The sequence below is a fragment of the Amblyraja radiata genome, chromosome 22 (assembly GCF_010909765.2).
Source record: "Amblyraja radiata isolate CabotCenter1 chromosome 22, sAmbRad1.1.pri, whole genome shotgun sequence".
NCBI classification, from domain to species: domain Eukaryota; kingdom Metazoa; phylum Chordata; class Chondrichthyes; order Rajiformes; family Rajidae; genus Amblyraja; species Amblyraja radiata.
This window is the reverse complement of record NC_045977.1, coordinates 32,317,357-32,345,345: the sequence shown is the minus strand read 5'-3', so window position 1 is coordinate 32,345,345 and position 27,989 is coordinate 32,317,357. Positions and strand designations below refer to the sequence as shown.

The 27,989-nt window shown below is 40.3% G+C and overlaps 1 protein-coding gene across 1 annotated transcript; it reads left to right on the top strand.

Annotated features, from left to right (window-relative positions):
* The first annotated feature begins 164 nt into the window (after positions 1-164).
* On the top strand, positions 165-26,824 carry gid4 (GID complex subunit 4 homolog). The gene is made up of 6 exons (XM_033040950.1): positions 165-557; positions 7,890-7,949; positions 11,131-11,238; positions 12,317-12,418; positions 21,466-21,596; positions 24,381-26,824. The coding sequence occupies exons 1-6, from the start codon at positions 402-404 to the stop codon at positions 24,442-24,444; spliced, it is 621 nt and encodes a 206-aa protein (XP_032896841.1). The 5' UTR covers positions 165-401; the 3' UTR covers positions 24,445-26,824.
* The last annotated feature ends 1,165 nt before the right edge of the window (positions 26,825-27,989 follow it).

Here is a 27,989-nt window from a genome sequence, read left to right as displayed (position 1 = left end):
ATGCGCCTGGCCCACGGCGCAAGCGCAGCAGTCAAATGTCCTCTCTGCCAACGGTGACCTTTGCACCTCGTCTCTCGGCCAATGAAAATGCGCAACTATTGCAGGTCCATAGTGACGGTAAAGTGGTGAGCCAATGGGAAATGGCGATGCTGCCACCCCCCCGCGGTGAGTCAGAAGCTGGTTGCGGCCATCTCGCGTTGTCAGGGGCTGTGAAGGAGAAGTGGCGCTGGCCGCGGTGACCGGGTGATTGCGACTCTCAGCCGAACCGGCGCCCCCTCCTCCTCCTCCTCTTCCTCCTTCTACCTCTTCGTCTTCTTCTTCTACTTCCTCCCTCCCTCCTTCTCCCCTTCTCGCTTCGCTCTCAAGGCGTGGGCTGGGCTTTGCTGGGCGGACAACGAGAGATGCCGGTCCGCACCGAGGCGGCCTCGCTCATCCCGCCGCCTCCGATCAACACTCAGCAGCCCGGAGTCGCCACCACACTCCTGTACAGCGGCTCCAAGTTCAGGGGACACCAAAAAAGCAAAGGCAACTCCTACGACGTGGAAGTGGTATTGCAGGTAAAGTTGTACATGCTTCTAAGTCTTGCATGCTCGCACCGCGGAATGCACATCATTGATCAAACCTGTGTTATCGACGACATGAATATAGGCACAAAATGCTGGGAGTAACTCAGCGGGGCAGGCAGCATGTCCGGAGGGAAGGAATGGGTGACGTTTCGGGTCGAGACCCTTCTTCAGACCAGTTTCTGCAGTTCCTTCCTACACTCATCGCTGCCATGAACCAAAAAAAAAGGGATTGCGGAAACTATCCATTTCACGCCTATTTGCCGATAAATGTCATTTCCCCCCGCACGTTGAAAGACCAAATTTAAGGGAAAGCCGGTTGGTGCATCAGGCAGCAGCAGTTGCGGAGAGATAAACTGTTAACGATTCGTGTCGTTTCTGCCCAGTCCCTCTTCGTTATCATCTTGATGCAGGGTCATGACCCGACATTTAGACGATCCTTCCACAAATGCTGCTTGAGCAGCTGAGTTCCACCAACAGTTTGTTTTTACTTTCTGATTCTATTGATGGCTATTATATATCACTGAATACATTTCTAGGTGAAACAGCAATTCGCATTTGCTTCCAATCCAATGTAGTGCATTTGATGCACCTAAAATTATTTATTCTTATTTCTGGAGAAATCGAATGCAGAAGGAACTTCCAGGTGCTTGTCTCTTTAATTTTCACCCCACTCCCTGTCCTCTGTCCTTGGCATCTTGCACTGATCTGACAAAACCTAACATATTCCAACCAGGCATGTTTACAGCCCGTAAAGCAAAATAGAATTCAACAATTTTGGATAGCAACGTCATTTCAGTCAGTATCAGAAGCTAAAACATTTAGATCATAAATGATAGGAGCACTGGGATTTGAAACAAATTGGTTGAGAATTGCATTCATGGATATCTGAAATTGTCCTATAATAAGAGCAGAGGGTGATTAACAGTTATTCTTAAGATTGGAAACCTGTGACTAACAGTGTACCACTGTGTAGGAAAGAACGGCAGATGCTGGTTTAAATCGAAGGTAGACACAAAACGCTGGAGTAACTCAGCGGGTCAAGCGGCATCTCTGGAGAGAAGGAATGGGTGATGTTTTGGGTCATGAGCTTTTTCAGACTGTACTACAGGTCAGTGCTGGGACCCTTGCAGTTTGCTCGATACATTCGCAATCTAGATGTGAATATAGGAGATATGATCAGTAACTTTGCAAATCGGTAAGTGAGCAAGTGATATGTAGAGAGTGGTGGTGTTGTGGATAGTGAAGAGGGTAGACATTAGATACAGAATGATGTTGATGCATTAGTAAGGTGGGTAGAGCAATGGCAGATGGAATTTAATCCTGAAGGACTGTAAGGTGATGCATTTTGGAAGGATTAAAAAAGCTAGATTGTACGCAATTAAGTATTGATGTATTAAGGCATCTTGGTGTACATGTCTGAGGGATGCCTAAATGCTGCAGCACTGGTAAATTGGTTGAAAATTGCCTTAATAGATATAGGAGCAGGGAGACTGGTGCAACTATATGTAAAATTAGTTAGACTGCAGTACTGGTCACCATACTACATGACATTGTGATTGCATTGAAGTATATGCAGGGGAGGTTTGTCAGGTTGTTGCCTGCGATAGAATATTTCAGTGGTGAGGAGTGACTTGTTAGAATGAGTGTTTTTCTTGGAGGAGCTAAGACTGAAGGGGGACCTGTTTGAGATGTATAACATTATGAGCAGTGTAGAGAGAATGGAAGATCGAATAGTACAGCACTGGACCAGGCCCTTCGGCCCACAATGTCTGTGCCAAACATGATGCCAAAATAACCTAATCTCATCAGCTTGAAGAGGACTCATTTAGATGAATAAGATTATGATAGGCTGTGGGCCGAGGTGCTTTTTCGTTTAAGTTCGTGACCCAAATCGTGTAACTACCTGAATTTTTAACATATTGTGTAAAGATATTATAGAAATCATACCTGAAACTTGTCGAGAACAAAACCTGCACATATTTTTAAAATATCAGAAAAACTTGCAATTTCCCGAGTAGTAATTGTCCAATCAATGCACGTTTGCCATTGGTCAATTGGCATCCGACGCAATCACGCACTTTGTTTCATGGTAGCTAGGCAGCGAGCACTCTGGGATCATGGCTGCCTCCTAATTACATCAAACCAATAGCAAGGTTTCGAAGGAATAAAGGTATTGGTAACCTTGCTGATAATTTTGTTTGACAATTGATTTATCTTTGTAAAGTTATGATGTGAACTGTTAAATAAAAATGATAAATAACAAATGTAGAGCTAGGGTTAGGATTCGTGTCAGTCAGAAGTCGGTCATAAGTCAGTCAGTCTGTCGGTCGGACTGTTGGTAGGCCGGTGGATGCTGTGAGGGATCGGTCGGGCTGTCGGTAGGCCGGTGGATGTTGTGAAGGGTCGATCGGGCTGCCGGGCCACCGGTGAGTGCTGCGAGGGGTCGGTCAGGCTGTCGGGCCGGCGGTGGGTGCTGCGAGTGGTTGATCGGGCTGTCGGACGACCGGTGTTGCAGCGAGCGAGCGGGTGAACTGATGGAGCCGGCGTTATGGGGGTGTTGAAGGCACCCACCATCATCACCACGATGATCCAGAAGGGCATGCTGGCCGAGGTGGACGCGCTGATCGGCCACACGTACGGAGCCCGCAGCTGGTCCCAAAGTGGCTCGAGCTTCAGCAGTGGGCAGCTCTGGAAGGGGGGTGGGTTAGGGGTTAGGCATTTTCCTCTCAGTGGAAGATGCCTTGGCCTTCCCCCAGCCTGGCACTGCCCCAGTCCCACTATGCTCGTGACCCCCACTCTGCACAATGGCAGTCAGTGGGGTTCAGTAAACGGGGGAACCCACAGGAACTGCCCTCACCCATTAGGCGGGTTCAGGAGCTGGATCTCTGCGGCAGTCTCATTCAAAACACACAATTATATTCATTATATTATTTTTATATAATATAATTATATATAATTACAGTCATATTCACGTCACACACACATACATGCACACATACATATACATACATACATACAGGGGTGGAAATCCCGGGGGGGCCGCCTCGGTTTTGAGAGGTGGGGGACGATCCCCCCCCCCCATTTTTTGTAATCCGGATTTTAAAACCCGGTGAAATCGCCGCTTTCCGCGAGACAGTGGGGGTGGGACTGCTGATCTAGGGCGCCGATTGGACGAGAGAGACGTCGGTCAGCAGGCAATGGGAAGGGACATGATGATTCAGCGCGATGATTGGAGGCGGGAGTTGTCGGTCAGATGCGTAAGTAGTGGGGGTGGGACTGAGGGTAGAGCGCGGTGATTGGAGGAGGGAGACGTGGCACAGACCTGAGCCTCATCCGCAGCCAGGATCTATCCCGGTTCTCCGGCGCTGTCCCGTCCCCACCCAAGTTCTTTTAGGAAGGAGATGTGGAGAAATGTCTTTAGTCAGAGGGTGGTGAGTCTATGGCATTCTTTGCCACAGAAGGCTGTGGAGGCCAAGTCAGTGGATATTTTTAAGGCAGAGATAGATAGATTCTTGATTCGTACAGGTCGGAGATTATGGGGAGAAGGCAGGGAAATTGGATTAGGAGGTGTAGATAGATCAGCCATGATTGAATGGCGGAGTAGACTTGATGGGCCGAATGGCATTCTACTATTCCTTATGACCTTATGATAGAATAGTTAAGCATAGGAACAGTCCTATCTACAGTGTCCTCCATAATGTTTGGGACAAAGAGCCATCATTTATTCATTTGCCTCTGTGCTCCACAATTTGAGATATGTAATAGAAAAAATCACGTGGTTAAAGTGCACATTGTCAGATTTTATTAAAGGCCATTTCAATTTCAATTTGTGGCGTACTGAGGCAAATAAATAAATAAATGATGGGTCATTATGGAGGGCACTGTATAACCATGATCCATATTCCTCAATTTTCTGCATACCAATGTACTTGTCTAAAAGCCTTGTATTCCATTATCGTATCCCCATCCACCATTACTCATGGCAGTACGTTCCACGCACCCACCATTCCCAATGTTTTTAAAAAAAACTTGCTCTGCACTTCTCCTTTAAACTTTGGCCATCTTACCTTAAGCTAATGCTCTCTAGTCTTTGATATTTCTACCCTGCAAGAAAAGTTCTGACATTCTACCCTATCTATGCCTCTCATAACCTTATATACTTCTATTGGGTTTCCCCTCAACCTTCAGCACTCCAGAGAAAACAATGCAAATCAGTCCAACTTCTCCTTGTAGCCCTCCAATCCAGGCACATTATAGCTAATCTTTTCTGCACCCTCTCCAAAGCCTCCACATCCTTTCTAGGAACCAGAACAACATGCAGTACTCCAAATTGTGCCTAACCTATGTATTATAGAGTTGCAACACAACTTCCTGACTCTTATACTCAGTGCTCCAACCAATGAAGAAGATCAAACATGCCTTCTTTAACCACTCCATCAACTCGTATTGCAACTCTGTGGGAACTAAAGTCATTTGTCCCAAGAAGTCATGTATATCAATGCTTTATACTTTCACCTTTCATTCGACCTCCCAAAGAGCAACACCTGCTCACACTTGCTCAATTTAAACTCCATAGGTAGGGTAGAGTAGTTAATGTGAAAATATTCCCCTCAATAGAGATTTAAGATGAGGGACAAGAGTTGTAAAGGGAATTTGAAGAATTCTGCCACCGTCTGGGTGAAAAATGATGTCTGGAATATACTTCCTCAGGAGGTGGTAGTCGCAGGTACTCTTGCAAAAGGGTTAAAGATTACAGTGAACAGACTAGAATGTTGAGTTGATGTTACAGTCAAACCACCCATGAACTTGTGAGTGTGGAGCAGGTTTGATGACCTACTCTTGTTCCTGATTTGCATGCCTGTATTATTAACTCAACATCCACGGCCTTTTGTATAAAAAATATTTTCCTAGTTCCTGGTTTACTTTTGAATGGCTCCTTATGGAAATCATGTGAAAGAGGAAATTATTTTTTGTCTATCAACCTTTTAATTCATTTTTAAAATCTTCTTGTCAACCTTTGAGATTTAAGGACATATGAAATTGTTTATGTAACCTGCCATGCTATTTAACTCTGAGGCCTGTACTGTTGCACTCTTAAAAACAAAACTATCTTGGGGAGATTCCCAGAACTGGAAGCACTATTTCATTTGCAGCACAATGTTCCCAACTGTAGAATGCAATCAAAAATCACAATCCCTCTCCTATGCACTTAGTTCCCTTGATATAAAGAACAATATTCCAATTTTAATTAGTAATCTTTTTATGCATTATACTGCCTTTGATTGATTTGCATGTGAACAGTGAAATCTCAACTCTTTTCAATAAAATTCACCTGCCTGAATCCAAAATGAACTTCATTTATGGCAATTTAGCCTGGTGCGTGATCCATGTTCTCTGCAACTTCCTGCCCCATCTACAAATTTACTGAGCCTCCTTGCTTAGTGTTCATGTATACTCTACATGTCTGTATACATGGACTACAAATTGATTTGTTCAGTTTATTGTTGCAGATAGTGAAGAATGAGTACAGATATCAAACAATCTGGCATCACTGATATTTCTCCATCTGGAATATGTTCCCTCTGCATCCCATCTTCCAGCATATTACATAGGATTACATTCAATGCAAACCAGCGACTTAACGCAACAAGTCCATGGCAGCATTTAGGTTGTACTTGAGTTTCCTTAAAATCCCCCATTCTCTTTTTCACATTTGTCCAGCCTGTCCTTAAATACATCAAAGCTATTCAATGTAAACGTCTTAGACGATTGCCTGCTATTCCACATTCTGTACAGGAATCAATAGCAAGGATGAACAAATATTAAAAGTTCACCATTTAAGCAACATTCTTGTCAATAATTTTTCTGACCCCAAATGCAACTGGATTCGTTCTGGATAACCCTTCCATGGTGACTTTCTCTGGTGACCGCTTGCATGGGCCACGGAACCGGGGGGGCTGCAGACCCTCCACTTTTTTTGCCGACACATGCTTCATAACCCGAAATTATCCGGCCCACAGGCGTATTTTTCTCTTCTTCTGAGGACCTCCAACATCCAGAATCTCAGAACAATCGCACAGTGAGCAAGGCAAAACCACGACCAGCTGTGGCGGAAACCGACTGCCCCCCCCCCCCCCCAAAAACCCTCCCTCCCCTCCGCTCAATGGCCAATGACAGCGCGGTTCACAGCGCGGCTCAATGGCCAATGACAGCGCAGTCGAGATACGAGAGAGAGAGAGTTTTTTGTTGTTACTCGACCTCCAAAAACTGGGGGATAATATATGCCATCCGCCAACTCAAAGTGGGGGGATATATCTCCCATTTTCCCCTCTCTCTATCTCTCGGGGCCGACTCTCCCTCTCTCCCGGGGTCTAAGCTGCCCAAGTGAAATATGAGGTGCTGTTCCTCCAATATGTGCTGGCCTCCGTCTGACAGTGGAGGAGGCTCAGGACAGAAAATTCAACATGGGAGGGGGAGTTAGTGTTTAGCAACTGGAAGATCAGGTGGGTTTAGACAGACTGAGCGGAGGTGTTCATCGAAACTATCGCTGAGCCTGCACTTCATCTCACCGATGTAAAGGAGTCCACACCTGGAACAGCGGATATGGTAAATGAGGTTGGAGGAAGTGCAAGTGAACCCCTGCCCCAAAAAGATTGTTGGGGTCCTAGGACTGAGTCGAGGGAGGAGGTTTAGGGACAGGTGTTGCATCTCCTACGGTTGCAGGGGAAAGTACCTGGGACGGGTTGGTTTGGGTGGGAAGGGATGAGTTAACCAGGGAGTTGTGGTGGGAATGGTCTCATGGAAAGGGGTGGAGATCGGAAGATGTGGCTAGTGGTGGGATTCCATTGGAGGCGGAGGTTCTCATACAATTTTCCAGTTTTTGGATGCTACCCTTGAATCTATATTTTTGGAAGGTTGTAGCCATAGTCTGTATTATTCCTTCCATTCCAACATGAGCCAAGAATGCATCCTATCTCAACTGGGTGATGGGTCCTTTTTAAATACAGCTAGCCCATGTAGTACCTCTTTTTATTAATTTTCAGTTGCATCTTCCTTGACAGGAAGTTTCGAATTTCCTTGGTGAATATTGATGTGAAGTACAAAGCATGTCTTGTGTCTCCATAAGCAAATTTATTTTGGTTTATTTTGGCCCCCCTCTTCTCTTGCAACCCCTTTGTTATGCATATGTCTATGGAATATTTTTGCTTTTTATGTGGAAATAAATTTATTCTGATCTCTTGAGCCATCTGAATATTTTGTTTACCTCTAATTACATTTGGTAATTGTATACAAAGTAATAACACATTTTATTTATTTCTGTAGCACGTTGACGTCGAAAACTCTTTTCTCTGTGGATACCTAAAGATCAAAGGGCTCACAGAGGTAAGTAAGAGGTTCTTAGCTGATGGATAATAATGAATTATATTCATTTTGGATGATGTTCAAGTGACAAAAACAAATTGAAATCCAGAGCAAAGCTGTGTTTGTAGCTGTCTAAATTAATACTACTGATTGTTAATATGAGGTTCTAATTCTAACTGCGGTTTTGAAAATTAGACCATGAATACATCTGCCTAAGCAAGAACCATCTTGTGTGTAATTTTTGTGAGGTCCTTTTAAAATAGCTTCCTATCCTACCCAGTACTTGCCCATATAGACAGGTTGATCAGCTCCCAGGCAGTAAATCCATCAACCAAGGGACATATTTGGAGGTTCTTATATGTTCTTTGGCAAATGGAAGATGGGGAATAATAGGCTGCGACTTGGGGTGGGGGAAATTAGGGTCAACAGGAGGTCCTTATTCAGGGCCAGATTCGTTTTGAAATGGAACGATAGCAGAAGAAAATTGGGTAAGAAATTTAGGGACTTGAATAGCTCTGGGGTCCTCTGTGTTGTCATGGGGGAAATGTGATCATGAGCAATGTGAGAAATAATACATTCCTTCTTGAAAATTCAATAATTGCACTACTTTCTACCCTTCCTTAAGCTGCAGACATTTGTTATGGTATGATTCTAGAGATAGAGAATTTCTTTATTGTTGCAGAATAGCCAATATAACTGGAGGGAAGCATAATGGGGCCTTCTTCTTCACTTGAGGTTTATATTTGGCTCCAGTGAGATTTAATGGATAGCATTCAGGAATGGAACTTGTGGCTGATTTGGTCTTCCTGGTATAGGCAATTACCTATTTGACAAAAGTTTCTTGACGTTTAAACAGTTTCACAGAACTCTGAGGTGTAGGGTCTCTACCCGAAACGTCATCCATTCCTTCTCTCCAGAGATGTTGCCTGTCCTGCTGAGTTACTCCAGCTTTTTGTGTCATTCTTCAAAAAACTGAATCTCTTTGTAAACACAGAATTTTGTATAAAGGGAGCTTTTGGGATAAAGCATTTAATTCTTAGCATTCTTTGTCAGTGCTAAGCTTTGTTGTGATGGTGTGGCCAATTGCCGTGTACAACTCCCTTTATTCCTCCACAGTGACATATGTCTAAAGCCATAATTTTAAAAGATCACTTCCTACTACACCAGCATGAAGTTCCATCCCACTCACTCTCTCTTTTCCACAGTCATTGCACTTCAGGTAAGAATTATTCTAGTCACTGTGCAACAGCATGGTTAGATTCCCCTCTTATTCTGGAGTGATCCTGTCATCTGCTTCATTTAATTATTCTATTGTGCACACTTATTAGAGCATTATTTCCATTACATTTTGTTTTTTCATTTCTGTTCAATTTTAACATTTTTTTTCACCTACTTTCTACAGCAGTATTAATAATTTTCTTGAATTGTTGATATTAGTTTTAATTTCATCCCACCAAGATCTTTTGGCTTTGCATTTCCTTGTCTTAGGCTTATTTTCTATTTTGTCCATGTTTTATTTGAACAATTCTGTCTTTGACTGGTTTCATGACTGCAGATGCTTGAAATAGTCAGCATGTTTAAGAAAGAACTGCAGATGCTGGAAAAATCGAAGGTAGACAAAAATGCTGGAGAATCTCAACGGGTGAGGCAGCATCTCCGAAGATAGAAATAGATTTAATATTTCAAGTTGATGATCCTTCATATGCTGGAAGTTCATCAATTTGATATCTAGACCTTTTTTCCTCAAGGATGCTTCCTGACCTGCGAGTAGCTCCAATATTTTCTCCCTTTTTAGTTACTAATTGTAAATGCCCTGGGACTCACTAAATGTCAGAGGAGGACTCTTTGCAATGATAACTTCATCCATCAAAAATTACTCTTCAATAACATTGTGAAAGTGGAATTCTTGGAGATAAAGCCACTTTTTGTTCTGTGTGGGAAGGTACTGCAGATGCTGGTTTAAACCGAAGATGGACACAAAAAGTTGGAGTAACTCAGCGGGTCAGACAGCTTCTCTGGTGAAAAGGAGTAGGTGACGGTTCGGGTCGAGCCCCTTCTTCAGACTGAGCAGTCTAAAGAAGGGCCTCAACCTGAAATGTCACCTATTTCTTTTCTCCAGCCTGTGGAGTTACTCTAGCTTTTTGTGTCTATCTCCACTATTTGTTCTGCAGTCTGAATCATAAAGGAGTAAAATACCCATGCTGTACCCATTTCATTAAGAAATGTCAGTGGTTTCAGAACAGAAATCTTGGGAACATCTATGAACACAATACTGCCATTTTCTGCTTCTGTTGAATTAGAAAGAAAAAAGCTATTCTTGGTTTACTAGTTAATCCTTGTGAGATCAAATTAACTTCCAAAATTCTATAGGGTGGATATCAAAGCTGAAGTGTTAGGGCTGAGGTCATCCGAGTAACCCAAGATTCCAGCAACTGATGTATTTAAAAAAAATATATATCAGCAAGGATGACAATTAAATTCCTTTAAGAATGTAATATTGGTTTTCCTTGAATCACTGTTTGAGTCCTGGTCATGTTTGGGATGCTGTAACATGCAACTTGCAGTATTTCCTGTTTACTATTCATTATGGTTATGATCCTTTAATCTGGTTGTTTAATGGTTGCTTGTTGATGCCTAGAAGAATTTGTGGTTAACTAGCAAGGCCAGCATTTATTTTGCAATCCAGGTTGCCTTAAGCCATTGCAGTTCCTACGAGGAAGGTAGCCTTGTAAGAACTCTTTAGAGATTAGAGGATTTTGGTCGCGCAGAATGGGTTGGGAGCATTGAAGGAATATCATCGTCTGAAGGACAGCAATGATTTATAATTGTGGCTTATCGTCAACATCTCAGAGACAATTATGTATAGGCAATTAAGTATAGGTGACAAGTACTTGACCCTTAAACAAGGACCTCACATTCAAATCTTTTTGCAATGAGTGAGGGACTATGAAATTTAACCGCTTGTATTTATTTTGTATGTAACATTTTAGATCGTGAAGAGTTTTATACGTTTTATTCTTTTCTCAACTGTTGGTACCTGTACCTGATTGAACCATTCTGTTAGATTATATCAGTGTTGTTGATCTAACAGTCACGTAAAATAATTACTTTTGATGTCCAATAATAGAGGGCAGAATATTATACGGAGGCATCATAATAAAATGGTGTTGATTTAGACTTTGTTCATTTTTATACCTTTCAGGAATATCCCACTCTTACCACTTTTTTTGAAGGAGAAATTATCAGTAAAAAACATCCATTTTTAACAAGAAAATGGGATGCAGATGAAGATGTGGATCGAAAACATTGGGTAAGTTTTACTCCATTTTTGGATAATAGTTGTCAGGATATTCAAGTCAAGAGAAAGATGTAGAGCAGTATCAGAGGGGAAAATAAAGTTTCAGTACAGAAATTTCCCCACATGCTGCACAGTTTATCTCCAGTGTCATCTTTTATGTCCTGATTATCGACCCAGAAGACAATCTGAGCTCCCATTCACACTGTGAGGATTTAAGAAAAGGTCTAGGAATAAGAAGGTCAAATCCTGGTTGTTTATTTGCTTGGGTAAGGTTGCTGAGCTAGGAAGTTTGGCAGTACTGAGGAACGCTTCTGGAAGTGCTCTACTCCTGGAAGTTCGGATTGTAAAGAACCAGTGTATGACAGATACACACTGTGGAGATAAAAGTGCACAGCATGTGGAGAAACTGGAACTTTGTGGTCCACAAGCAAAGCTATAAAAGCGTGTCCTCTCCCTGATACCCTCTTATCCCTTCTTCAGCTGTCGGGTTTCTCAAGGTTTGGTTAACACGACGGGCCACTAAAAAATCTGCAAAGTTAGAGGCTGCTTGACCTATTGTGAAAATCAGGTTAATCATCAGTCCATTGACTGGCTTTCATTAACCCCACAGTTGGTGAATTAGGAATAGGTTTTAGATTATTACAAATCTAACATTTAACCCAAACTTGCTCTGCATTTTATGAAATAATTAATCAATGTAGTCATTGCATTAGCTAAGACTGTTTCTTGAAAAGAACTTGCCTCCTCCTGTATTGGATAGATTAGAGGTTTCATATAGTCCAGGAATTAACCATATGGGCATAGTTCAGTAATTAGATCTTCGGAAGTAAATTTTCGACTTTGATTATTTTTTAATGTGGTGGAATAGAGAATAGAACCCATTAAAATTCTTTTGTAATAGTTTTTTTCATACTGAATTTACATTAGGCCCCTTCATTCTCAATCCTAACCTTTTTGGATAGTTTCCGAATATCGTGCACTTTCACTTCCATTTGTTTCCTGGGGTGCTATAAGATTAGAGTGCTATTGTTTCAGTAATTTAGTTTTTTCCTGTAGTTTTGCATTTTTGTGTTTTTTTTTTGTTTTCCAGGGGAAATTCTTGGCATTTTACCAATATGCAAAAACTTTTAACTCTGATGAGTTTGACTATGAAGAGCTAAAGATCAGTGATTTTGTCTTCATGAGGTGGAAGGTAACGAGGATAATTTAATTATGTGTGTTGAAGACTGCTTTATCTTTACAGTTCAGTGACCAAGATTTATCACTGTAATTTTGCTTTGTTTGTTGAATGTGACAACAATAATTGATTGTTAGTAACATAATTGAGAAACATTTCCACTTCTCTGCTACAGGCAGTCTCTGGGCTATGACAGTGTTCCGTTCCTGAGTGCTGCTCATGTCAGAAATAAACAAAAATAGTGTGTGGGAGCGGATCACAGAAATGGCTGTGAGGGGTGAGCAAACAAGCACGGGAAGAATGACTTCCAGCCAGGCTTGCTACTCTGAGCGAGTGAGTCTGCTTGCCTCAATACCCCCACCTCCCAATGTCATGGATCATTGACAAGATGGTGGTGAGGAGAGAAAGCACTGGGAAATGCCCTGTTTCTGAAGATGCCTGCAACAGCCAGCAAATCCTTCCTGCTGGTCTCTTAAACGTTCATTCACATGTACGGGGTGTCCGTAGGTTGGACGTCCATGCCCAGGGATGGATCTATACTGTGAACTCAGTAGGTGCAATTAGGATATATAAAAAGGATAATTTGTCGAAATTATGCCAGTCAATTGTAAAAAGCTCTTAGGTATTCTATATGTTGCTATTTTCCTGAAAATGTGACTTTCAAATAGATTCGTTCTTCCCTTTTTAATAGGGGAGGGGTTGACCCAGCAGAATATTAATCTGAAGAGCACTTGCATAGATGTTTACAGTGAGGAATAAATATTTTCAAGATATTTATGTTTGATCCAATTTCTTGATGCACAATAGATGAAGTTGCTGTGCTTATACAATTTTGTGGAGTAAATGGGGAAATTTTAGTGGGGAGAAAAGCCAGAGGTTGTGTTTATTCCAGGAAAAACCATTCTGCCGTGTATCTCCTCCAATAAGCTAGTTCGGTATCTCGATAAACGCTAAGAATCATGGGATTTGTCGAAGGTCATTCGGGGGGAAAAAAGCGAACGCTGCGCTGTATAAACTGTGTATAAATTGTTAACTATTCTACCAAGGAATTAATCTAGAATTCTGTCAACTCAATAGCTTCCTTTCTTGTTCTGCTGCTCACACACTACTTACACAGTCCTAACTCGAGTTCAGTTCATTAATCTGCAATTATGAGATATTCAAAAAGTTAAAGAATTTATTATTTTCATTTAATCCTTAATGTGTTTGCTACTGGAATAAGAAAATATTACTTGTGTTTGAAACATTTTCATATATTTTTACACACAAATTATGAATAAAGATATTTAATCTGAGGCAGGCAGCGACTATGTCAGTGTGATGTAGGCTGATGCTATACCTATAGGTGGTGTGAATGTACCAATAAGGCAAAGATTAATCTCCGAGGAAAACTGAGTACAGGGTTGGCCCTGTGAAGGAGCCAACAATCCGATACAAGACATTTGGCTGCGAAATGCCTGCTGTTTAGTATTGGTAGATTGAGTGGAGGGTCTGTGCTGTTCCAAGTTAGCGGTGGTTGCGGAGCGTTTCCCCCAGCCATCACGCACGTTGACCAGCACTGTTCACCAGTCATTGTTATCAGAGGCTCTTTGTGCAGGGGTTACCCGAAGCCCAAAGATTTTGTGGAGGTTCTGCGTTAGGATCGGGCACGCAGCGAGCTAGTGAGAGGGCTGTCAGATCAGATCAGGTTGCCGAGTGACCGAAGGGCGGATTTTAATGGGTCGTTATTAAATTGTTCCGTCTGTGCGGCATCGCCAGCTCTCTCCAATATCACCCACCCCAGCTGTCGACAAAGTCTGACTGAGAAAATGCTCCCACTCATGTTATGGGTTGGCTCCACGTTTGAACACTTGCAGGGGCGGCAGCGCCTCCTTCAAAGAGAGCGAGAACAGGTCTCGTCAGCTGGGGAGCTGCGACCCACTCCTGAGTGAAGCCTCTAGTTTGGCTGCGGTTCAAAAGGCTGCAAATTCTCATAATTATCACTGCCCGGTCATCCGGACCTTGCTCCCAACTGTGGCCTGACAGACTGGAACCAACCCCAGAGGTTAAAGCGACAGCATCTTTATTTAAGCCAACACACCTCGAAAGTTTAACCAGCTTGTTCGAATCTAATCTGAACTTTCCAGCACATTCTTCTCGTTTCCTTCAATCCAGGAAGGTTGTTTAGATAGGAATGTAAGGACTGTCTCAAATTGGTTGACCAGACAACTTGTAATTTGTGTAAATCAATATTGAATTTGAATGGCTGTGACTTGAGAATTTGCAGGCTAATGCCAGGGATTTGATAATTGACAGGTTCGTTCCAGGCATTCTAGCATTTTCGAGACTGGTGCTGTATTGAGTCAATAATTTAAATAGATACAATTGTGTATTTGTGCAGCTTGCAGTACGCTGTCGCCTACTGCTGACATTTTTGATGGATACATTTATTTATAAATTTCATTGAAATGAATACGCAGGTCCTTACACATACAGTAGCTCAGCTGGCGAGAGTGTTAATCCTGAATGACCCATGACCTGGGCATGCGGAGTTGTAATATTGAACTCGCTTATTTGAAGGGGAATCTACATAGTTCTTGGCCAAGTATCTACGATTGCTACTTTGAGATGCTGCCTTGCACTTTGTTGCAGGGGAGTCAGCAACCATATTGCATTAAATTGGTGATGGCAGGGAAACACTGGGCCAAAGGGTGGCCTTTTATTTCCAAGCAATACTATTCCTGGTTGTTTTTCTTTGTCTTCACTATCATTTAACATTATTTTTAACTGTCCAGCAGCCCAACAGAATACCCCATCTAAGGTTGGGATCCTTTAGCCTGAGGATAAAGTCAGATTGTCCCACCTTGTCTATGTATTCATGCTAAAGCATATGAAAATGATTCTGTTTTTGGAAAAGCAGAAGCTCCTGGTCAGTGACATGCTCATTAATGAATCACAGTGCATCTTGTGTTTATATTCCTTTATTCCATCCTCTCCACTTTATATTCCTCTCCATTGCCAAGAAACGATAACATTTATTTAATAGCAAGTGGAAATTATCAACATTAAACTGTTTTGAAATCTGTGCTCACATGTTTCTTGACCAAGAACTCTTCAGTGTTCTCTCAGACCTCGTATCAAAAGTAAATTCCTGGATTACATGCGATTGTGGTTTCAGTTGAGTGTCAGAACTCAATTCTGTACATTATGAGTTTTCAGGATTTCCCAATGCAAATCTAAATATATTCCCGTTTCATCTTGACTTTTTCCAGTTTTATCTGTATGTATATTTAATTGCAGAAGACAGAGGTAAACCCTGGGAAAATTGATTTGGGTTAATGTACCCTTCGAATCTTTTGCTGCAGACTATTGTTGCTTCAATATATTCTAAGGGTCATGCTTACCCTTAAAGGGCTTGTGTTTTATGGTCTTCATGCAGAAGCTGACAGGTCAGTTTGGATTGGATCCATTCCTTTTTCATTTCATTTTGGTCTCTAGCAAAACAAAGGAAAAGGAATAAGTGAAAGGGACCAGAAAAATATCAGAATCGGATTTTATTCGCCAAGTATGTTTTGCAACATACGAGGAATTACTAAAGTATTTGCCCAACTTTACTGTTTTTGCTATTTTGTTCTCTGCTGTGGCCAAGTTCCTGCATTAATTGTCAATAATATGTCACATCCTAATGCAATCTTGAGAATGCCCCTTGAGGAAGTTATTCACTTAGATAAAAGGGCTTCAGTGCCAAATTACACTGTCACAAACTGATGGAGTTGCTGTACAAATTTGGGGGGGGGTTAAAGTTGTAACTTCACTGACAAATAACTTTGACATTTCATTTTAAAGTGTATACACAATAAGAGACCCAGTTTAAGTATTACCATTTTTAAAAGCTTGAGGTAACATTTCTATTAATCTCCATATGAAAATATTTAAAACTTTGGGAGCAATACTGGGAGCAGTATTTCAGTTATAATTTTAGACAGGAGATGTTTAACGAATCTAAATAAATCAATAGTATATGAATTTTAGAGGCTGGCCTCCAGATTCTGCAGTTCCTTCGTACACGTCCTTGTTCTGTTGTTTGAACTGAGGAACGTTGCTACTCACTGAGCATAATGAAGAGCTTGTCTTGTGCAGCCCTATGTACGGTGCAGGAAAGGATTATTTTTTTCCCCTGTACTTTTTAGATTGCTCATTGAAATGTCAAACTTTCTGCTAAACCCAGAAGCCAACCCCAGATTATTTCTGTAAAGAAGCAAGAATTGTGATGATTGTGCTAATCAAAAACGGACTTGTTTTATATTGAAAATACTCTTGCTGTTTCCAATACCTTGGGAACAATTGTTCTGTGCTGTGATATTTAGATTCCTGTTCTACAATGATGAGAAACTGATCAAATGTTTTGCTCTCAGACTGATATTTCTTTTCTGGGTTTTGTATTAAGTTGTAGTGTAATATGAATTAAAAACCTGCATTATAAAACCTTGAGAGATTTTCAGTGAATCTTCCCATATGGAAAACTTTCAGAATAACCATTATCATTGGTTGATTTGTGATATTTAGGCTTTATATTGTACTTTAGCTAATGATTGCTTGATTTCTGGTTATATACTTGGCAGATGTTATAACCTATTCACAAATAACGGTATAATATTCAATATAAATCAAGATTTGGAGGAACGGGGATTTCCGTTTTCCAAACGGGAATCCCTGCATTTTAAAATTCAAGCTTCATGGGATTCATCTTTTCTTTTACACTCTGAATTGCTCGAAGTCTATTTGGTTGATGTTTTGTCAAGTCGTAGCAGCTCAACAAGAAACTAATAATTTGTAGCAATCTCTCAAATATTTCATTTTGTAAAGTAACTGCAAGGCTATCCGTATTCAAAGAACTGTAGTGGAAATGAAATCCTTTTGCATAATGACCTTGCAATATAAATGAAAACAGCTTGTTTTGAAATATGCTTGGGGAGAGGTCTAAGCCTCAAAGCAATCAAATTTCTATCTGATAAGACTTCTGTCGGACAGAAGTTTATCCAGGATCACATCAAAAATAAAATATATAATTTCTAAACGCTGGCAAAGTAAGAAATATTTGCATCCAAATAACACCTTTTACATCCACTGCATACCCCAAAGCACTTATCAGCCATGTGTAGTCAAATTTGGCAGGCAACTTGCACACAGTGAGGTGCTTGCAATAAGAGAGAAATTAATGTATGATTTAGTGATGGTGGATTTTGACTCGAACACCAAAGGAGAGGTGGTAGACCTTCAAGTGGATCTAAATGTTTCATCTGAAAGATGGTGCCTCACAGTATAATATCAAGCCTTTAATACTCTACTGCAGCACAAGTATAGATTTTGTGCTTCAGTCTAGATAAAAGGGAGTATTGGAATCCTTGGACAGTTCTTGGTGGTTATTTTGTAAATGAAAGGACATAGATTTGGGGGCACATCTTTAACATGTTACATGTGAAAGGAAACGGGATATTGTGGGGAGGGGGGGGGGGGAGAATTAAGATACTCATCAGTTCCATATTTTTTCCATTTGCGTTTGATGGCACACCCCGAGATCAACTTTTTAAAATAGATTTTGAAAGAAAAGAAAAGCATACCTTAACTATCACAGTAACTTTTTGATGACCATTTTAATGGTTCATGAAAACCTTTGAACATTAAGTTTAGCAAGGAATCATCTGTCAAAGAGGAGGTCAAAGTTTGCTTTTAGTCACTGTGCTGGGGTTGTTTGCTTTCAGGGTGTGATGCTATATTAAGATGAGACCAAACTGACTTTTAAATTTACATTAAATTTTATCTGAATCCCACCATTTCCATTTGGGCCACAATTAGTATTTGGACTATGGGGAGGGAGGAGAGTGGAAAGAGAGTGGAACAAGCTGGCATCCAGAGGCAAGGCATTTCTCAATTGGGAAGGAGGCATAGTCCTCCAAAACCATTCTTCTGGGACACACCTATCCCACTATTGCCACATGCACCAAGGAAAATAAACGTTGGTGCAGAAACAGTGATTTTCTTTTTTCATCGCAACATAAACAGATAAAATTTTCTACAAGTTGCCTAAAACTGACAAGGATTTCCAGGATACTGAACTCATTAATGTTTTGACTTCATCCTACTGCAACTGCTCCATAAAGGTCCTCCAACTCAAATAAATCTCAACACCTCTTTTTAGTCCCGCCTACATCTGCTCCACGACGTGGATGCCATGCCTGCCTCTACCAACTGATGCACAGCAGCTTCCCTCCATGATTGCGATCCCGAAACACAGGACCTCAAAGTATCCTCCGTGCGCGAGGGCTGCTAGCACAGTAAGTGTATAAATTAAAAGTCTGTACTTGTTGCCTTATAAACACAAGTCACACGAAGAGGAGAAATTATTTTTATTCATAGTATTTTCTGCAATATGTCCAAATAAAAGTATAACATTTATACCAGGACAGTGGACACGTGAAACAAACTCCTGAAGAAAGAAATTCAGGATGGCTTTTGAAGAATTATATTTATTGAGAAGGAGATGGAGGTTTAAGACTAAGAGAAATACTTTTATTTTTTTTAGAAACTAAAAACTTTAGAAAATATACGTGTACCACTCTAGGTTGACTGATTAACGGGTGGTAGTGGAAATCTATCATGGAACTAGTTTGATATAGTGAATAATTCAGATTTGTCCATGCTAAAGCCAGTCTTTTTGATAGCTTAATGGAGATTCCCCCCCACTTTAGATCGGTTTCCTGACAGAACGGTCATACTCATTAGGTGGGGTCGTCTTCCCCGATATTGGATCTCCTGTGTAATATTTTCCCAGTTCAAATAGTTACAAAATAAACAGACCATTTTGTAATGCAGGTGACTTCTATCTGACATTTTACTTCACTTACAACTGGGAAGACTATTTTGTTCCTCATAAGTTAGCTAGGCATGATAATGAAAAGAATATTATTTGAAAATGACCATGCTTGCCACCTTAACTGATCATAAAAATACGCAACTAGTTTGAAATGTGGTCCTGTTGTGAAAACTATTCTAAGTTATCTTGGCAAGTTATCTGTGTGGTTTCAAATAAAGGGGCCTGAAATGTGACGCTTCTTTAAGGCTCTCAAAAATACATTAATTTCACTCCTCCCAATGAATTTAAAGTTACACCTTTAACATAGGGATTCTCTACTAATATGAATTCAACAATGTAAAAAGCATTGGAAAATGAATTTAATGCAAAGATTAATTTTAATATTTGAATTGTGCAACTTGTGTGCTTGCACAGATAACCTCTTAGTGCTTCATAGATCTGAGCAGAAACATGAGGAAAATTAACTAACAGGATTGTCAAAAAAATAGAATTTGCAAAAGCTTGTAAAAGTGAAAAAGCTGCAAAATTGGTGGGAAGAGTTTCAGAAGATGATGAGGCAGCACTGCCACCAATGTGGGGTTGGGGTGGAAGAGATGTGGCTATAGTTTGCAAAAATAACAATTAAAAGCTATAAACTAAATTTTGTGGAAAGTGTGCAGCTGCAGGATAAACCAAGATTTGTATAAGCTAGAATTTGTACCGTGCTTTTCACAATCTCAAGGTTATTCTGTAAATAGAAGTGTCTTTTGAAATATAGTTGCTGTTGCAACATTGGGAAATATGGATATCTATTTGTGCAGAGCAAGTCCTACAGAATGCTATGTGAAAGGATGCTGATTGAAGGAAATCTGTTCCTCCACATACTCCACAATGTATTCCAACTAATTAGTCTACACTAATCTATAAGCACTTGTGCTGTTTCTGGAATGAGCGTGAGCTCACAGCCACTTTGCTTTGCAGCACAATCGCTATAGTAGATTCAAAGTTAACAACTTATAAAGGATCTGCAACATGAAATGTTTACATAAAAGATGGGATTTGAAAAGTATTCTTTGTGCAAAGTGCTTTGGGATATCCTGAAGATGTGTTGGGGTGCAAACAATTAAACACATTGAACGCTTCTGGATATTTAACACCCCCTCCAGTTTTTTTCCACCTCTTTAAAAAAAATTGTTAAATTGTGAACATTTTAAGAAAGTTGGTTATTTCTTCTTCATCAGATCAGATAGCCTTTATTGTCATTCAGACCGAAGTCTGAACGAAATTTCGTGCCTGCAGTCATACATACAATACAATAAAAAAACAACAATAAACACATATTAACATCCACCACAGTGAGTCCACCTAGCACCTCCTCACTGTGATGGAGGCAAAAGTCTTAGGGCTGCAGTCTCTTCCCTCCTCCTCTCCCTCTGCGCTGAGGCGATACCCCACCGGGCGATGTTAAAAACAGTCCCGCGGCTCACCGAACCCCGCAAACGGGCCAGTTCAAACACCGCGGCCCGGGGTGGTCGAAGCTGCTGCCCTCCAGTCCAGCAGACGCAGCCGCTGGCCCGCGGCCGAACCCCGGACTCAGGTCACCACCGCCAGAACGCTGTCCCAGCCACCGGAGCACCGTTCCAGCCCCGAGCCGGATCGCCCTCTCATGGCTGCAGGCACGGGCTAATATTTAAATGCGGGAATTAAACCATGATGCAAAGTGGGCTGCTCTACATCCATTCATTATTCAGTTTATTTTAGTTATGTAGGATGTAATTGTGTGCTTTTGCACTCCTATCCAGGCATTTTGTCCTCTTGTATCTGAACAGTTTCTAATGAATTTATCAAAATATGTCAAGTTTCTTATGGCCTTTTATCTTTTTCTTTAATTTCAAATGGGAAATGTTATGTAATGTTGTAACAGTTGGAAATCACGTTGATTTGTGTGTGGATACTCTGTGCTAGTTACTTTTCCTCATGGCATACCTAATTACACCAATCTATGCAAGTGGCTCCTCAATATTTAGTTTTGCATCGTATACAAAGTATACTGTGCCTCTTTTATAAACAAGCCTTTTTAGTTGATTCGACTTTTTGATTCATTTAAGTTGACTGGAATTATAATATTTCCTAATAGGTTTCATGTATTTGGGAATAAATTAGAAAGTGTTTTGAAAGGTTACTCTATAAATGTATTGTATCGAGGTTTTTCTTTCTTTTCCATCAACAGGAACAATTTCTAGTCCCTGATCACACAATCAAAGATATCAGCGGTGCTTCCTTCGCAGGCTTTTATTACATTTGCTTCCAAAAATCCACGGCTTCAATAGAGGGCTATTACTACCACAGGAGTTCAGAATGGTGAGAGAAACCTGTAAACATTGTGATATAAATGATTTTAATATTTTCCGCACAGATTGCAGAAATTATTGGTTTATGTTATGCATTAATGTATAATGCGTATCAATTAGATGTCAACCGAGCCTTTCGGCTCTTTAGGCCAGCATCATTACTTATTTTCCCTCGTGTATGATCTGTATCCAATTTTATTTACTCATCCTTTTTTCTATATGCTTTGTGGAGAAAATTAAACTTGTATTAAAATGACTTTATGGATTTCACTCTGGATTGTAAAAATATTTTAAAAATAATGTAAAGTATTTAAAAAAAGATTTTCCTCAGTTATTCTGTCAAGATCCTTTTTCATTTAAAACATTTCAAGTAGATTACCCTTCTAATACTAACAATATATTTATTTCAAATATATCCCAGTCTCTTCAAATACTTTATGTACTTGTATACTAGTACTTAAATAATTCTTACCTAGCTTCTTAAATCGGTTTGGTCCTCAGCAGCACATATTAGTATCCTCTTAGAGTAAAACCTGGTTTCTCTTTTTGAATCCAGAACGGATGACTGTTACTTTAGAATTCCATCTGTCATAGAATTGTACAGAAGGAGATTATTCAGCCCATCATGTTTGTATTGAGAAGGTATTCATCCACCATCCTCTCAGGATTATACTGGTGGTAAATGCAGAGTGTAACACTTGCATAATGAATGCTCTGTTGTTGCCTCCTAGGTTATTCGAACAGCACCGATGACTACCACGGTCAAGGATATCAGATAATTTATTAAACATTGTGTCTAAATCTAGGAACATCACAGCACTAACTTTTGTGGGAGGACCTTCACCAGAAGAACTGAGCAGTTCAAAATGCACCCCACTGCCATTTTCTCAATAAATGTAGGAGATGCATTCACATGCCAAAAATTAATACAAACAGCAGCTTTTGGGAAGGGTGACTCAATTAATCTTGGCTAATCCACCAGATAGTGAAGATGGTTGTGAAACATTACAGCAGGGTCTTGATCAATTGGCCAGGTGCGATGAGGAATAGTTGATGGAATTTAATACAGAGAAATGTGAGGTGTCTGCATTTTGGGAAGTCTAACCTGGGCAGGGCCTACACAGTGAATGGTAGGGCTCTGGGGAGCATTGTAGAGCAGAGGGATCTAGGAGTGCAGGTGCATGATTCCTTGAAAGAGGTAGATAAGGTGGTCAAGAAGGCTTTCGGCACATTTGCCTTCAACAGGCAGAGTATTGAGTATAGAAGTTGGGAGGTCATGTTGCAGTTCAGATTGTATAAGATGTTGGTGAGACAGCATTTAGTGTATTGTGTTCAGTTCTAGGCACCATGTTATAGGAAAGATGTTGACACGCTGGAAAGGGTACAGAGAAGATTTACAAGAATGTTGCCAGGACTAGAGGGGCTGAGCTATAGGGAGAGGTTAAGTAGGCTGGGACTCTTTTCCTTGGAGCACAGGAGGATCAGGGGTGATCTCATAGAGGTGTATAAAATCATGAGAGAAACAGATTGGGTAGATGCAGTCTCTTGCCCAGAGCAGGTAAATTGAGGACCAGAGGACATGGGTTTAATGTGAAGGGGAAAAGATTTAATAGGAATTTGAGGGGTATCTTTTTCACACAAAGGGTGATGCGTGTATGGTACAAGCTGCCAGAGGAGGTAGTTGAGGCAGGGACTATCCCAACATTTAAGAAACAGTTAAACAGGTACATGGATAGGACAGGTTTGGAGGGATATGGACCGAACACGGGCAGGTGGGACTAATGTAGCTGGGACATGTTGGCCGGTGTGGGCAAGTTGGTCCGAAGGGCCTGTTTCCACACTGTATGACTGATCCACCTATTTAATCTGTATCATTCACATTCCCATCCTACTATACTAGGTGTCACTTAGAAAGTGCTCTTTCTTCTGGATATTTTAGTATGGGATGAAAAGCTGAAGACCCAGGGCTGATAACTATATAACATCAATTGTCAACTTCCTGTAATATGAGAACGTTCACTTTACCCTAACTAAACTAGGCTAATAGCTGAAAGGTATTTGCTAAACAATGTTCCAAAACCCATGATTCTTACTTTTTAACTCGGTCCTCGTGCTTTTTGGTCCGCGAATCTTTTACACATTTAGCTAGATTTGGCTTTTGTAATGGTTTTGCCTCTCTTTTCTTGGTTGCCCTTTGAGTTTTAAAATCCTCCCAACACTTGATTAAGGAGCATGGCTTCATTATTCATATACTCCAATGTTTCTTATTTATTGCAGTGGAATATTTTTTCCCATGTTATTCACAAAAAGAAAATTATGAATGATTTATTGTTATTTGCAGATGAATCTTATCTGATTAACAATGTAGTTTGTCTTCTCTGTTCCTTGTAGCTGTGGTTTTTGTCATGATTTTAAATCTTAATTTCTGAATTATTCTTAAACTCAATAAATACTTCACCATTGTAAAATATCATTATATAGTTGTACATATTTAAACATGCCACAAACTGTTTCACTTAAAATTAATTGGTAAAAATAAAATGTTAAATGTGAACTAATGTTATATTAGTTGTTTGAAGTACTTTACTGTCAAAATACAAGTAATCGCCTGAAAAGTTTGAGGTTGAACATATTTGAGTGCACTACTTTTCAATCTGCTGTCACTTACAAGATGATAAGCAAGCCCCCTAGCAGATAGTTTCCCCCTGTGTATTCCTGCACTCTAAAAATAATTATTTTCATTGTATGTGTGTAGATTTGATAGAGTTTTCTGATTATTGCTTTTATTTTCTAGGTATCAGTCTTTAAATCTGACACATGTACCTGAACACAGCACACCGATCTATGAGTTCCGGTGACGTTCATCAATGCGGCCTCCAACAGTTGGGGGAAGAGTCGATAAATAGTGGAACTGTTGAAGAGGTAGAGAGAGAAATGTGTTCTGTAACAATGAGAACAATTATGTTTCTCCGCTGCTGACAGACCGACCACAACGTGATGAGGAGCTCGAGCATCAATAAACCAATCCAAGTGCATGACTGTTGGAGCTTGTGATCACCGAGCAAAAGAAAACTCCATTTTAATCTCATTTGTAATGCTAATGGCACTTACAGATTTTCAAATTTGGTCTTTGATTTATAAAGTTCTTCTTGTACTTCGAACTTGTTGTACACGAACTGGCAACGAGCCAATAGTATGAGAGCTGTGTGCTATTGTTGTTTTTGTTTCTTTCCCCCTTTTTTTTTTGCTGTTGCTATTTTTATACATTGCTAATCAAGCTTGAACTCTTTAGATGGCAGTGGTCCTTTTTATCTATGCTGCTGGTGCTGTTGCACATGTTCTGTACTAGGGTTTTTATGGGAGAACAGAAGTGGCCTTATCCTAACAGAGCAATTGTTTAGATACCACAAAACAGTATTGGAGGGAGAGGTGAAGTTTAAATACAATACTCGATGAATGAATAAAAAATCTTGACCTTTGTAAGACTCGGGTTGTATGGAGCATTTCTGAAATGGCATGCCTGGCAGTGTGTTAGTAAGGCCTATGACCTAACTGGGAAGCTATAGGGAATAAATCAAATCTTTTGGAAAATAGTTGCCAGGCTATAGCTTTGTAATTTTCTGTTAACACATGCTGTGTGTGGCGTTTTGAGTTATTTTTTGTGTATGTCACAGGTGTGTGCGTGTGTGTTGTTGGTGCTATCTCAGCTTTCACAGAAGGATACTGTGTGCCTTTAATGATGTAAATCCATAAGGAATTACAGAAATATTCAATTTACATTGCATTAGTAGGAAATTCCATGCACAGTATATCACTCATTGGAGGTTATGGGTGGCAGCCCCCCGCAACCCCTCCAAGGAAAGCCTTTGTGCTAAGCCTGTGCAAAGTATTGGATCATATTCCGTGTGCTAGAGAGAAACAAAACGAATCTACCTTGGATCTAGCCAGGGGTTGAACCAGCTAGTTGATGGTGGATGTTGCACTTAAATAGTGGATGATGGAGAGAAAGGGTTTCCAAATTGGACAGCCTATTAATATAATTTTTAAAATATAGATGTTTTAATAAAATTGGTGCAAAGATAATTCTTCTTGAGCTGTTGATGACAAGATGCAAGGGATTAACATTCTCATAATAATTGTCACTTTCAAAAATTTAATTGCACAATGACATTCTAATAGAATACCATGTTATAACTAAATCTAATGGCTATGATGGGATTTAATTGAATAAAATGGTTATGTTTGCAATTTTGTAGCTAGTATTTCATGTAATTTTGAACATTTTAACATTCACAATAACACTTGGGGTGGCATCTTGTGTAAAGTTAGAAAAAAAAATGCATCTATAATAATCCAGTGACAGACAGAGAAATATAGTGCCATTTTTACAAAATTATATTGCACCAGCTTTTTATGTCCAGTCTTTAAATTGTTGAATCCTGATAAATGCTTTACTGATTTGCCAAGGGAGATGATAATGCCTGTGTGGAACAAGGAACTGCAGATGTTGGTTTACAGAAAAAAAACCTCAAAGTGGCACAGCCAGTCAGGCAGCATCCCTGGAGAACGTGAATAGATAATGTTTTGGGTTGGGTCTGAAGAAAGGACATGTCCTGAAACATAATTTATCCACGTTCTCCAGGGATGCTGCCTGACCTGCTGAATAAATGCAACACTTTGTGTCTTTTTTTATATAACGCCTCTTGGCATGTTTATGTGTACATTTGAGTGTAAATGGGAAGAGGAAGTTTATCTATGGATCAAGATTACGCTTGGATAAAGGAGCCTCTCTTAAAATATTTGAATAAACTCTAATTTTTGAACCCCACATCAAAAAGTGAGGGCAGCGTTTTGCTTTATACTACCCCAGTGTTTTTTTGGAAAATAGGAATTTTTAATTTCACATAGTTCAAGACTTCTGAATTTTGCATATTTTTGGAATTCCAATAAATAAGCTGAAAATTTGTTTTTTTTAATTTAAAACATGAAGAGGTGTGCAAGTGCGAGGAAAGATTGCTGAATAGGGTGAGACAGCCCATGTACATTGAGTCTGACCTGTTGATACTTGAGAGAGTGACTAATTGGATTGAAAGTGAGTTGATTTTATTGTATAAATCAGAGCACGGAAATGAGTGTTTTATTACTTTACACTGTTCATGAGACTTCAGGAGCTTTAAGTTGCAGATCTGTGGTGACATTAACGAGGATATTGCATCCAATAAAGGTCCTGTGAAAGACTTTCTGAAGTTTGTACTTTTCTGTTTGTTAGATGGAATTCGACACTATTCCACTGTTGTTTCCTCTGCATTCATGTAACAATGTTGGTACAACAATACAAATAACTGGTTGCAAACTGACCAACAATGGTGAATTAAATATTCTGAAGAGGTGGATAAAATTAAAATAGAGCTGGGATAGCTGTGGTTTTAAGGAATGGGATAAAGGCAGTACAGAAACTTAGCTGAGTAAATTGTGGGATCGGTGTGGGTGGAGCGAGGTACAGAAAATATTGCTGAGAGTTGTATATCAGACCAAAAACAGTCAAGGATGTAGGGCATAGCATCATTTGGGAAACTACAGACGCATGCAACAAGGGTAATGAAATCATTATGAGGGACTTTCATTTTCGTATGGCCCAGGCAAACTAAATTTTTAATAAAACTGTGATGGATGATTTTTAAGAGATGGCTTTCTACATCTGTTGAGGAACCAATGGGTTATTTTAAGTGTGCAAATGAGAAGGTTTTAATAGCGTCATTATGAGGCCTTGCGGTAACAGTGAGGGTATTATGACATAATTTTATATAGCAGTGATTTGGTCCAATCTGAAGCCAGAGTCTTAATGCTAAATAAAGCAAGCTGCAAAGATATGACGCGTCAATTGGCTTTGATAAACTGGGGAACTACAGTAACGGGTATCGCAGTTAATTAGAGAAACGAGGAACAACAGATGTTGGAATCTCGAGCAAAACAAGGTCCTTGAGTAGCTCAGTGGGTCAGGCAGCATCTGTGGAGGGAATGGACAGGCAACAGTTTGATTCGGGACTGTTCGTCAGACTGATTACAGGCTGGATGTGGCAGCTTCGGAGAGGGTGCAGAATAGGCTTAGCGGGATGCTGCCTGGATGAAGAAGGGCCTGACCCAACCATTACCTCCCCAGATGCTGCCTTTCTCAATAATGTGGGATAGATCCCATCAGGTCCAGGGGATTTATCCACCTGAATGCTCTAGAAAAGACCCAACACCACCTTCATAATTTCAAAATGTCTTGGCATATTAATATACCTCCACACTGATCTCACTATCCTCTCTTCATCTTGGTGAATACTGAGGGAATGTACCCTTCCTACAATCTCCAAGCATAAATCCCTCTGCTATCTTTGAATGGCCCTATCCTCTCCCT

Bases quoted from the DNA above. Each gene is read 5' to 3' on its own strand.
- gid4 (XM_033040950.1), top strand. From the start codon at position 402: ATGCCGGTCCGCACCGAGGCGGCCTCGCTCATCCCGCCGCCTCCGATC. The intron at 11,239-12,316 runs GTAAGTTTTACT...TTTGTTTTCCAG, and splicing joins ATGTGGATCGAAAACATTGG to GGGAAATTCTTGGCATTTTA. The intron at 21,597-24,380 runs GTGAGAGAAACC...TTTATTTTCTAG, and splicing joins TACCACAGGAGTTCAGAATG to GTATCAGTCTTTAAATCTGA.